The following is a 15,882-nucleotide window of genomic DNA, read 5'->3' on the forward strand; positions in this document are numbered from 1 at the left end:
CCCTTCAAAGGTCACTGATCTGCAGCAGCAAATAGCTCACACTGAAAAGAAGCCCCAAGCTTCTTATTTTGGTCGCATACATTACATATTACATAACAGCAGTGGTTTGAGTTTTCTAAATATAGCAGGAGCAAGGTATTGCTCTGTTTGTGTTCTGCAAGCTTTGAAATCTGAGGTGATTCCTAACCAAAAAGGGTGAAAAACTTCAATTAGACATTCCCGCTAGTGGTTCTGGAGCGTTTGAGCTAATTATAGCGACTTCTCGGGAAGTAAGAGTCTTGCTCCAAAATACCAAACCAGCGTTTTTTCAGAAGTCTCAGAATGAGCACTCTTGCATTACTGCCATCCAAAAATATTGGCATTTATCATCTAGTAGTCAAGCGTCCACATAATTGCTTGACTGGAAAACCGATAAAATTGTTTACATACCAGGGTGGCACAATTTGTGGTGATCGGCACAACCCGTAAAAGCCTCCTCTTGCTTTTCTGTGATACTATTACTGACAACACGGGTCACAGCTTGTTGAGAGCTCATCTGCCAAAGACATTAACCTCCAACCTTTGCTTACGTCCTGCAGCTTGTCATTCTTATTACCTCATGCTCCCTCAATGTGCAGGGGGTTCACCTGCGGCAAGCAAAAGCAGCGAGATGGATGGGGTGTCTCAAGAAGACAGTAATTTCATATTGACATCCAAAGAAGTCCCAGCAGCCTCGTCCTGCCTGGTGACAAGTGACAAGCATGAATTAACTGGGAGACATAATGTGAGATGACTGAAACTGTAGTGCAAAGTGGGGCTGTCAACATGGTGATTCCCTGCTAACATGCCGGGAAGCACCCGGACATCCCGACATCCACAGCTGCTCCAGGTCAGGTACACCAGAAGGGAAAGCCTCTCAACAAGACTCAAGAATAGTTGGTGGGCAGTAAAGAAGGGAAGCGCTATTTTCAGGTTTCGCGTTGACTTTTTGAAAATATTTGGCACCATGTTTGGGATGAGTAACTTCAGCAGTTCATCCCAAATCAGATGGAAGAAAGTAAGAGAACGAGAACAGCAACTGAGATTGGTCAAGTGAATAATGTTGCTTTGCCTTAAACTTATAGAGTTAAAGTAAGACCTTCACAAGTCTGAAAAGACTCTTGCAAAAATATATATGCATACCTAGTGCCACTTTTTACATTTTATCTCACTAACTAGTAATCTTTTCTGTATAGTGAAGGTCTATAATGACCCTTTCTCATTTATCTATCGACAAAAAAATATTTTGCAGTATGTGTTGCCATCATTTAATTGCTCAGCTCTAATTACAACCAATAAATTCAAAAGTTTCTTTTGAGAATTTATGTGATAGATCAACAGAAGGTGTTTCATGTGATACATGGTTTTACATTTTTTTGAGATAATCAGAAAATTTACAAAGAAAAATCTGAAAACTTTTTTTGCAATAAAGGAAGAAAGTATTTTGTGTTGCGTCTCCACCAAGTGTAACAACAATGTCTTTGCATAAAAATATATTGAACCCAATGCATGTTGCGTCTGATGTAAAAAAAACACAATTTAATGGGAGTCACCCTCGTGACCCACTCAGCTCTGTCAGACTAGCGACAGCAGCAATTAACAAACCTGGTGGAACTGGGTATCCACTGAGGTCATTGTATGAGCATCTTCTCAATGCAACACTGGTAAAAAAAAAAACTCTTTAAAGGCTTAATGGAGAAATGTCGTGACGGCAGAGTGACAGAAAGAGCAGGAGCTTTATAAAGAAATGGAGGTCCAATTTTAAGGTGCTAAATTGTGAAGTCGAATTTCTTTTAAGTCATGTTTTAGCGATTGCATAGAAAGTCTTTACTTGTTATAGTCTACTGTTGTCAGTGTATTCAGTTGTTTTTTATATTTATTCTGCTCAGAACATTGATATTAGCAGTTAACCGCTATCATAGTCAAGGTTCCTCCAACATTTTTGCAATGACAAATGATGGTTGTGTTCAGACATGATCAGAGCTGTTGAGAAGAAAATCTGCAGACATGTTCAAAGAAAACAGAAAATAATTGCTGCCCAAAGTTCTGCACAGTCTCACCTAAAAACACATCTTTGATTATGTTCTTAATACAGAGATGCCAGAGTGTAGCCATCCTGCAACTTTTATCCCGTTTTTATACATCTGAATGAAATTGCTGAATCTCCTCATCAGTCATTCAGCTTTAGAGAAGTCTACAAAGCCTTTATTTGATTCAGGTATGTTGGAAAGGGAATGCATCTAAAAGTTGAGGGAAAGTAGGAGTGGATGTGGGCACTTTAATGCAATCATATGTACTTACTAGCCTGAAAATCTTCTCAAAATGTTACTATAATTCAAAGCTGATACTGAGAACTTTAAAATCTTTGAAAATTTACATGGAAACATTTTTTTAACTGCAGAGCATTTTTCTGATGCGCAAAAACAGGCTATGTAATATAAATTTACTGCCACCAGACACCACTACACTGCACTGCTGCAGTCATGTTTCTTTTTTAAATAACGGAACTGGTGTGGTGTAAACAGGGAGTTTAAAAAGAATTATAAATGAATAAAATTTGCAGAAAGATGAGAAAATTGCACTGGAAATTTGGGTGGGTAGGTGCATGGATGGATTGATAGATCTATCTTGATATATGTATGCATTTAGATATAGATATGTATATATCCATACATATCTATATACAATATATAGATTTGTATATATATATATGCATGTAGATATAAATATTTAGATATAGATATGTATAGTAAGGTCGATATCAAGTCAATACATTTTCTTATTTCTTGACTTCTTGTCAATAAAAGAAATGCGACGTTTGAAATTGCTCTGTTACTTCATTTGATACAGAAAATTCAACTTTAATGAAAAAAAGAAAAAGGAAAAATCCTTAGCTTTTATGTTAAAAATGCATTTTTTCATACAAATGAATGACCTCAATCATTTAAATACACTGTTCTTTACATTTTACAATAATGGATTACAGTGACACTTTTGTGGCTGGTTGTTGACATTAATTATACTGTAAGCAGAGGAGTAACAGTGACTGATGTGATGACGTTCACATGCAGTTCATCAACCCTGGCTGACCCTTCTTCCCGTAACTGCAGACTGCCCCCTGAGGCAATACAATGTAATTTTACTGCCACCAGGCACCACCGCACCACACTGCTGGAGTCATATTTCTTCTTTAAACAAAACAACTGTTGCTACTGCAGGCAGTATTTTCAAAAAGAAGATTTGCAGATTTAAAAGAAAATTTAACAGGAAACTAACTGGCTGTTAAACACACACATAATGCGCTGCATTAAGTTCTCTGTCTAAAACCAATAGCTCAAACCAATAAGAGTCAGAAAAGTCAATAGTTTGGTATTTGACAAAAATGTATTTGACAGGGACAACTGCAGCCTGCATAAAAAAATTCCTGTGAACAATTAATTCATGGGAAAAGTTCTGTCAGCAAAATTATTTGTTCAAAATGTGGCTCGACATATGTATACCTTATTTTTCAGCTTTCATTTGCAAAGAAAGAAGAGGATTTTAGAGCACAGTCAATCTGAGAGGATTATTTCCAGGTTTGTGCCATTGGCATGGCAACAGAAACCTCCCCACAGGCAAAATTACAAGACACCAAACATAAATGTGGGAGCATAATGAGCCCATTAAGCTGGAGGATTATAAGATTTTTTTAAAATCATATTTCCAACAACAAAATTGCACTAGGAGAGCTCCAAATGGGCTAATTTTAGATGATTAAAAACCACACAGCTGCTTTCAGGGCAAATCATTTTAGCAATTATTGTAGTGCCTCTTTTTTTTTCTTTCATTCTATAATTTACTGACAGGGAGAGAACGGGGATGAAACTGAGTCATATATTAATCACACAGCAGCCAGCTCAGAGTTATTATGGTCAATTGAAGCTTTACTACTATAACTTCAAATCAAAAACAGACTATATACTTCTCACTGCAGTTTGGCTTGACATTATGAAAGGCCACAGATGATGAACAGTGATGTTGGTTCATACGTCTTCAATAAATTTAAGCATTCAGTCTCCTCTGTGAGGAACCTGTCAGAAAAAATTGATTGGTTTGGCACAATTTACAGTCTGTACATTGTAAAGGCTCTCCAAATATTTATGATTGTGAGAATATCTCATCCTTGGCAAAATAACCAATAGAACTATAGAGCATAATGTAGCTACCACCATGTTTCTAAGAGTTTGAACATCAGTCTTTTGTTGGACTGATGTTGCAGTGCAAGATCTTTTGGTGTTGTGGCCCAAAAGTTTGAATATAGTTTCATAAGACAGAAGCATGTTATCACAAGTTTATGGGAGATTTTACTCAAGCCAGGATGTTATTTTTATTTTTTTTGAATGAAAGGATTTCTCTCTTTCAACTACCGACAACTACAGTAGGAAGTGAAGAACAGCACCAAAGCTAAGAAGAAATTCTTACAGCTCTTACAGAGTTGCTGGCAGCTTCCTGGAAGCTGACAGCATAACATTTCTACAACTTTCTTCATCAAAGTTGTAGAAGTGTTCATGTAAAATCACCAGCATCCCATGATTTATTCTTTGACACTATTTTTGTACATTTAATTTTTTGTGAGAGGTGATAGGTTTCTTGTAACTTTTGCAACGATTCCACAAACTAAAGCTCTATCCAAAAGTTACAAATATGCCAATGCCAGAAAAACCTTGCAAGAACTACTGGACATTATTTAAGGTTCTTCAGTTTCACACTAATTGTTGGCAGGAATGATAAGAACAATACTTTCATTTATCTGTATTTTGGAACTAAGCTGGTAATGTTAGTTAAATGATAGTTGAGATTGTTCAATAATATTCGGATGATTAAGCAAAAAATAATCTGTTCATTTTTTGTCATCCTAGGATTAAACTAAGTAAAAAATGTACCCAAAGAGTTTTACCCATGGAGAAATTATTGAACTTTTTCAGGTGAATTCACAGTCAAAGCAGTGAGGTCTGCAGAATTGACCATACTGCATAAATGAAGCAGAAAAAGAAGAAAGGGGCTGGAGAACTGTACAAATCTGCAAGTCACGATGTGCAATTCAACACCTCAGGCAAGAAACAGACGAGTTTATACAAAAATTGACATCAATCTAATGCATCTATTCAGTCTCTCTTTGCACATCAATGAGGCTAAATATGTCTGAGAGCTTGCAATGACCCAGACATTTAAATGTGTCCTATTTCCAGTTTTCGACAGACTCAACAAATGTGATATTTTCTTACCTTTATGGCTTTGCAGTTTCTCAATCCTTTCATGTCTATGTTTATATAAAAAAAGGATCAGTGTCTTGGAGTTAAATAATATGTCACAATAAATTTTAAAAAGTCAAGTAATTTGATTTCATCATGTTTTGAGAGTCTGCTTCTCTCTCTCTGAAGCCAACTGTTCTCAGCTCAGAAGGAGTTCAGGTGTCTTGTTCACAAATGATGGCAGAAAGGAGAGGAAGATGGATAGACAGATTGACGCCTACTGTTGTGACTGTAATGCTCACACTTTTCCAGATTGTTGTGGTGGAGAAAGAACAAAAAGCTATCTGTTTCCTGCTCTGTCTGGGTTCTGACCAGAGGTTAGGTTAGGGTCAGGTTCTTTTGGACACGTAGAGCATGATCGAAAGAATTAGATGGTTTTCTCTCCTTGATCTATTTCCCTAGCAAACCACTCTCAGAAACTCAGAAAATATTTGACAGTGTAGCATACTGTTTTAAAATTGATTGCAAATGTTGGTTAGAAAATGCAGTGTTTATGCTGAGACGGTACCTGTCATAAAAGTTATAAAATAATTGGGTCAGATGATTGAAAAAAAAACCATCTACCTGGGTGCACGCGCTACCACTAATGTCAAATCCCGGTCAAGGCTTGCATAGTTTGTATTTTGTCTCTGCATGCCTAGGTTCTCTCTGGGCACTCCAGTTTCCTTGCACAGTTCAAAACCATGCACGTAACACTGTAACTAATCACTCTAAATGGCTGTGCAGAGTGTGATCTTCAGAGTATGCATTCTTGTTTGTCCTACGTATCTTTGTGTTACACAAATGATGATATAGTTTTGGATTGGTGTCCTAACCAGGGAGACTCAAGCTGGAGTTACTCCTCCACTGTAAATGTGCAATAGGTCCTTTATACTAAATGAAAGAATGTAACTTAGTAATTTAAAGTAAAATCTCATTACTCACAACCATGGTGTTAGAATGAACAACAAAAAAAGCTTTTGAAAATGCGTTGGGTAATAAATTTTCTAAAAAGTTAGACTTTTTGGTTGAGATTAGTATACAAACCAATCAGTGGGCTTGAATAACATCACTAAAAACAGCCCGCTGTGTTGTCTAAAATATTTTTTCACCCACTCAGGATCACCCCCAGGCATTCTCTGTCAGAGAAAGTTTCAAGCTTTAACTGAGTTGCAGAGAAAGTCTGAGTCACAGCATATCAGTCAGTGTGATCATATAGAGTAGGAGGAGTGGAGGTGGATGGTTTATTTGGATTATTCACGCAAATCAACAGAAATAATGCGTGAATGCAAAAAGCTAATTACAAATGACAAATTCTTGTTTTTTATGCTAAGACTCTTTAGTTAGCAGATTGTTTAAGATTTCAGAATAAGCCAGAATATTATTGAAAAGTCAATTTATTTCAGGACCTACATACCTATAGTTTCTGAAATAAATTCAGGAACTATAGGGTCCTGAATTTTGGAAAAGTTGGGAAAATACCAAACAAAACAATGTTTCTCATTATCATGGTGATTTTATGTTTTTTTTCACGAACAAAAATTAGAATAAAATTAGAATATTACATTACACCTATAGAAAAAAATTTTATAGTGCAAAAAATTATGGTTTTAATGAAAGGATTATTTCAATGAGGCGCCTTCAGTGTGAAACGTGAGCCTCATCCGAAAGCATTTATTTAATGTGACTGTGTGTATACATATTAGTGAGTTTCTTTAGATGCATTTGATTCCGAAGCCTGATCTCGTAAACTCAAAATGCACATATTAAGCACCCATGGCGACATCTAGTGGTCCAAACTATTTTTACAACATAAATTGAAAAGATTAGCCTCCTTCAGGGAAAAATAAGCATGGATTAAAGTCTTACACTCATGAGTCAAGCTATGTTTAACAGAACTCAAATTTAATTAACCTATTGCTACATTTAGATTTAAAAAGTGAAAATGCAAATAGTTTAGACACCGGCTTTACGGGGTGCATTTGAAAGCACCACGAGCAGGCGGCGGCCTCTTTGAAACGCTCAATGCGCCACTGAAACTCTTCTTCGAAGATAATTGTAGTATCAAAAAGCGTTTTCTGCCGTTTTTACCTAAATTTCAACCCGTATGAAGCATAGAATTTGGACGAAGAAGCACTGAGTGGTAAAAAAAAAAGGAAAGACATACTGTTGAGGTCCCAAAGACGCCAAGTGTTGTTGTCTCCAGCAGGTGAGTTTGCTAAATCCTTTTTACCTCATAGATCCTGAAACCAGCAGTTTTCTCGTAAATAAAGTGCAAATATGCAGGACACAGTTGGATTACCAGCTTGGAAAACCCTTAGGGAGATAAAGGCATAAGAAGAAACTAGACGTGTAAAAAAAATATATAGTCCTTTTTACAATTGTGCTTGGTAATTCTCTAGACCGCAGCAATTTGGAGTTGTTACTTTTTAACATTGAAGAGCTTATGTAGCACCAGCTGCTGTATCAGGCTAAGCTAATATCCTGAATTCAGAATATCCTAATAAACACAAAGTCTTCTATGCTAATTTCCTGAGCAGTTATTACTGTTGAAAGAGTAGCAGGATTAAAGTATCTGATCTTTAAAGATTAGTGTGGAATATTTGTCGGGTTTTCTGTTCACTCCATTTAATTTCAATGTTTGTAACATGTTTCACCTTTGAGCATGCATGTGTCTTCAAATCTTTTCAATTATTAAAAAAAAAATGGGAACGTAACAAATCTTTTGAAAGCTTTTGAAACTACTGATTGAAACCACTCTGAAATGTTGGTAACATCTCTGGACAAAGTTCTACATGCGTTTATGTGGAATAATGTGTCTGTCTTTTTTGTCTTAAAAGTCATGAGTGACTATGAGGATGCAGACTTCTTCATAGAACTTTGGCCTACGCCACTGAAAAGCAAACCAACGAAAGACTACAAGAAGAACAAAAAAGCTGCAAAACATAAAAAGCGCAGTCCCACAAAGACAAAGGAGAGTGTCCAGAAGAAAAATAACAAATTCAAAGAAGCCATGAAGGCAGTGAAGGAAAAGAAAAAAGAAAAGAGAAAGGAAAAACATAGGGCCAAGAAGAAAGGGAAGGAAAAAAACAAATTAGCACTGAATCCTGATGATGATGAACTCTTTGAGGGTGGTAAAATGCTTGCCGCATGCCAAAATGAGACGCTAAACTCTTTATCTGAAAAACCTGTGAAAGAAACTAAGAAAAAAAAGATGGTGGCGTTTGGTTCATTACCCTCCTACATACGTGTCAAGCATCCAGTCTTCACCTCTTCGTCACCAAAAGAAACGAAAGCCGTGAGAAAAGGCGAGAGCTGCTCCCAGGTGATGGGAAAAAGCCAGACTGACAATGATTTTCAGTACAACAGTGACGATATAAACAGCCAGGACTTGTTCATCACCCAGAAGACGTTCAGAGCAAGAAGCCCGGAAACGTCCGGCAGCGAATCCAGTGACGGAATTATTTCTGAATCCCCTTATGTGTTCACGCAGCAAGACCAGAACTGGCGCGCTGCAGCGGGAGAGAGAAAACAATGGAATGAAACATCAGATAAAGGACAAGACAGAGCTATACATCTGTGTGTGCGGGAAACAGACCAGGAGGAAGAAATTGATCAGCTTCATAAACACTCGAGCCAAGCCGGAAAGAAAGCAGCGTCTGAACATGAGAAGCACAATCCTTTCTTGGATGATCCGATGATTATCAACCCAACCCCTGCTGTGTTGATCAAACAATGCGGCTCATACCGTCCGTACACTGGTGAGCCGCCCCCGTGTCCTGCTTTTGCAAACACTTCAACTCAGACAGAAAACTTCTTCACCGCCGAGCTTTCCTCCTACCTCAGCTTCTGGCAGAAAAACAGACCCACTTTAGAATCTCAGAACATGAAACCTTTGGATCTTAGCTTGCCACAGAGAGCGAGGGGAGAGCAAGGGAAGACGTTTGAGGTCTACAGAAAACACAAAGCAGAAAAAAGCCTTGAGCAGAATGCCGCAGCGGCTAAGAAGGAACCCTCATGCGAAGATACTCCGAGCCCTCAGTCAGAAGCTGAAACCAAGTGGGCCAACACCACTACCTCTAGTGAGGACGACCACCACTGCCACACTGGGAGGAAAGACTTGAGCCAGGTGACACCACTTAAACCCAGGCACTCACAATAATATCTTTGAAAATAAGCAAATAATTTATGAAGTCTAAAGAACATTGGATCTGGTGCTGTATCTTGTTTTACAGTAAAAAAGAGAGAAATTCTGATTTGTGCAAACTAATACTGTTACGGTTGGCTGTAAAAACAAAATTCTCTATACGTTAGGTGAAATTTTAGTTGATCTTATATGACACTACAAAAGCCTCAAAATAATTGATCGTCATAGTTTCAAAGTAGATGGTAGAAACCTTTACCCAATTCGATGCTTGATCACAAACACTCATCAAATTCAAACTGGATTTAGTAAGTCAACATTATTCTTCTGGAAGTTTTTTTTCAATGACATTCTTGTTCATCAAGATGCACCTTTACATAAATATATTGCTACCTTTTGTTTCTGAGTTTTTATTTAGCTAAGGAGTTTTAATTGTTTTACTAGACTAGCAAAACATATCTCATTCACAATCAAACTTGAGAGATGTTTCAATAATTTTTAATTAACTGTAGATAAGTTTTCAAGGCACAATGTTTAGAATTCGTCTTTCCCCTTTAAGGATGCAGGGGAAAAAAAATCAGTCATTTCTGCCTCATCTGGACTTAGAAAATACTCTGAGCAGTTTCTACACTTTCCATACTGTTTTTCGCAGTTAGTTATCTTACACAAAAACAGTCGATGATGGTTGTGCCACTGCTGATCTTTTTCTTTTCCTCAAACTTCAGGTCGGAGTGGTTCAGCTGAGACTCAACAAACCCTTCTTCTTCAAGACGAAGGGAGAGGGGCAGTCGCCTCGTCCATATTCGCCGCTGATGAAACTCGCACAGGGAAGAGATGTTGAATCCAAGAAGTGCCGTTCAGGAAGAAAATGAATAAGTCTGAGCTCATCTCATTTTTGTAGCTGGAGGGCTTAGACCATCGGGATTTCCCTCAGCATGCTTGTGACATGAGTTTAAGAGCCATTGTTGTCAATAAGAACAATTTAGCGGGAACCATTGTTTTAACTTGCACTAAGCGGTTAAAAATCAGTTGCCTTTTGCAGTTCCAACCATAAACTTCGTATGAATTTCTAGTTCATTCTGTCGATGTTACGTTTTCTAGTTATTTCGTTACAAGATTTGAAGTTTGAAAAATTTTCTAACACCAATTTTTTATATTTGACAAAACTCACATCAAACTGTATGTAGTTTGTGAATTGTTTATGTAAGAAAATTGCCTTTTATCTATTAAAGTTAATTTATTGAAAAGAGTGCAGTTTACTTGCTTTCACTATAAAAAACAGGCTCTAAATTTCTCAAAAGGATTCAGCACTGAGATTTATTTGTTTAAACTTTATAGAAACAGAAGTTCCAGGTTTTATACACAGGCGTTTGTTTGACATTTACACTGGGACTAGTGTAGGGATGCAAATTTCTACCTGCAGTTAAAAAAAAATACAGCAGAATACCTCCACCTTGGCAGATTTCTAACAGCTCTGCATTGTTTGAAAAATATGTATCAAGCATGACCTCATCTGAAGAAGCTGAAAAATCCCAAGTTACATCAGGAAATATTTACATTTTTCTGGATGAGAACATTTCAGGAGAATAGTCTAGTTGTGCCTGAAGAGCTTGATCCCCATCCAGCTCCAAAGGTGGAAGAAGACATAGACTGGGATGGTGACCGGCAGCAGCAGGCTGTAGAAACACACACTGTTGCTGCTGGTGCAGCCCTGAGGGAAGTTCTCATCCACAGCGGCAGAGAAGAACAAACCACACAGAGACACAATGGGAACCAGTCCCACCATCATGGACAGAGAGAACATTCTGGCAGTTCAACAATAACCAACAGCTGGATTCAAATCACTAAGTCAGTCAGAGGATAGATGTATATAAGTTAAGAGTTCGGTCCAATAAAGATATTCTACTCTGCAGGTGTGCTTGGAGTCTGAGTGTCTTTCTGTATCAGCCTGGCGTCCTGCGGGATCATGTTTGGAATGCCATCAACGATGGGATAAGCAATGCCAAGCTCCTCGTTGATCAGCTCATTGGTGTTAGCGTCATACCTGGAAATAGAGATAGAGAAGACGTGTTATTCTGCCATGACCACGTCCTACTCTACACAAGCAAGAAGCTTTTTATGAATGTGTTCTAAAATAATCCTTTCATTTTATTTCCTTATCAATTTGGTTATTTCTTGTTGTAAAAAAAAAATACTACAGAATGACTTTTACAGAACATATAACTTGTATGCTAGCAAACTTATGCAGTGAGACGTGGGATCTAGATGTTTTAGCATTTTATATTGGAGCCGTTTAGATTTTAAAAAGGCAAAGTTGTTTTTTTTTTTTAATTGAAAGTTAATTGATGAGAAGCCAGATGAGCTATAGCGTCCTTGAATTTTCACAAACTAAATACACAAGTCACCATTACTGCAAACTGGAAAATTAGTATATGGAAAGTTTGAGTTTTCTATTCAGGATTGTGAAAACAAAACGAAACAGAAAACTGGGCTCTTTTGTCAGGTATAAATTTAGTTAATTAATTAAAAACCTAGATTATTTAGGAGCTGTCCTTAGTGTAGTAGAATAACATTTCAGCACACCTGTGCAGTTTACAGATTACCTCTGACTGAGGTGGTTTCAAGATAAAATGAATAATTAAAGTAGTTTTTTTTTATGTTCACACATAAAATAAAGCAACTAATAAACTGCGTAGTCAACCTATAGTCAAATTCAGGTTAACATTTCAGATTGGGGACTCAGATTATAGTTTGTGCAGGGCCGTTAAAAGGAGTGGAATAGTCCTTTAATCAAGTCGGATGCCGACGTCAGCGCCGTCCTGTTGAGTTACTCTCACTGTTTCAATCTCAAACGCACCTTTTCTACCCCTGACGGCCTTCAAAGACCCGGACACCTGCTTACCTCAGCGGCTTCTTGGACAGCGGACAGACCAGAACTTCCAGCAGGGAGGAGTCGAAAGGAAGCTGCACCTCGTCCTTTTCCTCCGCGAAGCTCCTCACCGGCACACGGCAGGCTGTCAGCGTCTGTACGGGCGAAGCGCGACCCACATGACGGCGAACACGACCCGTTTCTGTCACCAACCTGCTCAGAACATTCTTCAACATGACCAAAACACCACGCCGAGCAGACTCCTCTCCAGCAGGTAGCGTCGGTTTCGATCTGCCTGGAACACAAGTCCGACTGGCAACATTCAAACGGCTCTAAAAGGTTCCGCTGAAAGGTTGTTCTAAATAAAACACAATAAACGTGACTAAATAACTGCTGCTGTACAATTGTATGTGTGCAATTTAAACTGCAATGTTACGAATAACTACATAATTAGTTATGTTAGTCTTTATTTTTAGTATTCGTCGTTTTTGCATTTTACCACATGATGGCAGTGTTTCTCTTTCAGTTGACCTATTTGAACCCATTTTCTCTGTAAAACAATTGTCTAGTTATTTTAAAAGCATTTGAATTATACAAATGACATTTAATGACAGTTCCCTTTTTTATTAATAAATGCAATTTCTTTTGAAATCTACAACTCACAACTCATAATTAAAATTTTTATTACACAGGTAACATCTGTTGTTCGGCAGAAACTATCGTAGAACAAAGTTTGTGGACTTTTACAACAGCTGACATTTGTATTCTGGTTTTATTGAAGCCCCACAGACCTTGTGAAATGATTTCCCAGCAGGTAAAATCTATACAGTATTAAATATTGTCAGTAACTCTGCTGCCAGAGCAGCAGCAGCAGAATGCGTTTTCCAAGCCATACGACTGAAGATATTGCTCTGAGACTTTCCTGGAAAGGCTCCAACTTGTTTTAAAACTGCCTCCAGCTGTAATATATCCTGCCACTTGTTACATGACAGACCTGCTAATACACTCTCTTTTTTTCTTTTTCCAATCACCATGGGATGTCTTGAAAATGCTGTTGAGGAGGTGTACACTTTTACTCTATCTTTTTTTGGGTGGGGACCTGTTAACTCATGAGATATCCTTCCTCTTTGACAGATTTGTGGAACGCTGTGCTACAGATAACACCGAATGCATTCAATATGACTCCTGGTATAAATAAGCCAGAATTTCCCTTTTGAATAAATAAAACAGTAAAAAAAAAAAAAAAAAAAACCTTTAAAAACCTGTAAATAAAATTCTGAAGGCAATGTTTTCTCTGTGGACCATGAGTCTGCTAAATAAATAATCATATAACACTTCACTTTTTTTATTTTAGCTTCTGAAGGCACATAAATCTTTAGAGTTTCTACTATCCAACAAGGGATTTTACAATTGGATGAAGAAATTTAGTATAAAAACATAAAAATTTTTTAAAAAACAAATACGAATTTGTTGAAGATTTCAGACGTAAGGTGAATTGGATCATAAATTATGGGTGTGTCTCTACCAGTTTGGCACCTCCAAAGACTCAAACCCTTGTCCATTGTTCTTTGCAAAATCACTAGAGCTCAGTCAGACTGAGAAGCATGATGCTATCATTACAAACATTTAAAAGTTTGGATGGTGTATTCAGTTTTATGTCACATGGCCTTTGGCATAGTCATTGTTTGGCCTCTTGTTTGCTTCAGTTCTGTTTTGCTCTCATCTGACTAGAACAACTTCCTCGATATGTTTGTCTTATCCTCTTGATGGCTTGCAGGATTGCTTATGGTTTTCCTTCAACAATGGCTTTGCTCTTGTTGCTCTTCCTTTAAGCATGGATGTTGTGTAGAGGATGACAGGTTAGCCATAATGTGAATAGGTTTAAATGCATATTCACAGGCCAGGTGTTGCAGAACAATAATTATTATCAAGTTATGTTACAAATTGTTGTCTACAATGAAAACACAAAATGCAAGAAATATTATTCTGGATGAACATTTTGTTTAAATGCAAACACAGCATCAGACTGGAGTCAGTCAGACAGAGATGATCTGGGTTTTAAACTTCAGTTGTTTATCAGGAATGTTTAATCACCAGTTGTTTACATGAGAAAATATAACTGGATGAGATGGGATGAGATAAACCGTATTGATCCCAGAATTGGAGTATTATTACTGAGTTTGTGAGGGCAAAGAGTGTCTATGTGGATCAAAAGTTTTGAAATCACTCCTCAGATCTTCTTATTCTACTTCCAAGGAGCAATACTTTCTACTAATCATTTAAAGTGATGTTGATCAATATCACTGCAGTCTAGAACATCTCTGTAGAGGATGAACAGTATCTGAAATGAGAGAGAAAAAATCCCAAAACAAACCTGAGACCAGAGACGCTTCTTATGTTTTCTGGTATTTATGTGAAACTGTGTTATGGTTGGGAATTTTCACAGTTAGCTAATGAAATGCAGACATACATCTTTACAACAAGCAACTGTTTGTTCAATTTCAAGAAAGAAATATATGTTTACCGATCTGGTTCATGTTGGCGCTATGCTCATTTTTCCCTCGAACCCATAGGAGTTGTTTAATGCCAAAACGAGTAGGAGGTCCGATTTAAATTGCTGAAATAAAACATTTACCTATAAGAATGTTTGGAACTGAAAATAAGTTTTAAAAAAAATTCATAGATCAACATTGGTTCGAAAGTATAATGTAGAAAAAGTACAAATAACACAAGGTGGGGAAAGTTACAAACCTTGACATGAAAAAAGTATGGCTTAATTTACCAGGAGTGTCAATGACTTTGAGCTGAACTGTATGCTCTTTATAAGTAAATGTTTTGAGATTTTGTAAACAATAGTGATTGTTGTTGAGTTTCATTTACAGCTACTTTGTTGTCCATCAGTTGTTTTTTTCAGTTTTTTTTTTTTTGTCAGGTTGTATTTTATAAAGTATATTTTGTTGTGCTGTGGACCTCAGGATCACATGCTGGAGTCAGCAAACTCGCAGCGAAATCCAGTAAATTCACTGCACTGGTTGTCAAATTCTTCATAAAGTTATAAGCTTAAATGCAGTTTTAAAAAGTACAACTTTGGAGTGCAACGAAGAATAAAAACACTGGCTTTATGCCTCTGGGGTGACAGAGCAGCCCCCTCAGCAAGAAGCAGTTTGGATCTGGCAGCCGAGAGTCTCTCCCACGCTGCTAAACACTAATAACTTAAGAGATTTCTGGCCCAGAGAAGAACTTCTCATAACTTCTCAGTTGTCTGCACAAATAACTCCGCTTCACGAGAAGCCGCACTTTGCATCTCACCTTCAGGGCTATATGCATGAAGCCCAGCCTTTTGATTCGGAAGAATGTTTATTTGTTAGATGCTTCTGACAGTCAGTAGGTAACCAGACGGAGTTACACAACGCTCGCTGTATTGTGGTTGTATGTCTGTGTGGGAGGCAGAGCGATGTATGGAAGGAAGCAGAGTGTCAGGCATCTTCCAACCTGCAGGGAGTCTTCATCAAGCCCCAAGCTGCTGACCTTTTAGGGGTCTCTCACAGTTACATTGGAGTTGTCTGTGACAGCTTCTTCCT

The 15,882-nt window shown here is 37.6% G+C and overlaps 1 protein-coding gene across 1 annotated transcript; it reads right to left on the minus strand.

Moving 5' to 3' along the window:
- Positions 1–11,215: 11,215 nt before the first annotated feature.
- On the minus strand, positions 11,216–12,622 carry zgc:162634 (uncharacterized protein LOC555881 homolog). Its single transcript, XM_055032488.1, has 2 exons — positions 12,335–12,622; positions 11,216–11,476 (listed from the first exon to the last, which is right to left on the minus strand). Exons 1-2 carry the CDS (start codon positions 12,535–12,537, stop codon positions 11,335–11,337), a joined length of 345 nt encoding a protein of 114 aa, XP_054888463.1. The 5' UTR covers positions 12,538–12,622; the 3' UTR covers positions 11,216–11,334.
- Between the last annotated feature and the right edge of the window lie 3,260 nt (positions 12,623–15,882).

The sequence above is a fragment of the Poeciliopsis prolifica genome, unplaced genomic scaffold (assembly GCF_027474105.1).
Source record: "Poeciliopsis prolifica strain line A6 unplaced genomic scaffold, Auburn_PproV2 SCAFFOLD001, whole genome shotgun sequence".
Taxonomy (NCBI): Eukaryota; Metazoa; Chordata; class Actinopteri; order Cyprinodontiformes; family Poeciliidae; genus Poeciliopsis; species Poeciliopsis prolifica.

Bases quoted from the DNA above. Each gene is read 5' to 3' on its own strand.
- zgc:162634 (XM_055032488.1), bottom strand. From the start codon at position 12,537: ATGTTGAAGAATGTTCTGAGCAGGTTGGTGACAGAAACGGGTCGTGTT. The intron at 11,477-12,334 runs GTAAGCAGGTGT...CTCTATTTCCAG, and splicing joins CTGTCCAAGAAGCCGCTGAG to GTATGACGCTAACACCAATG.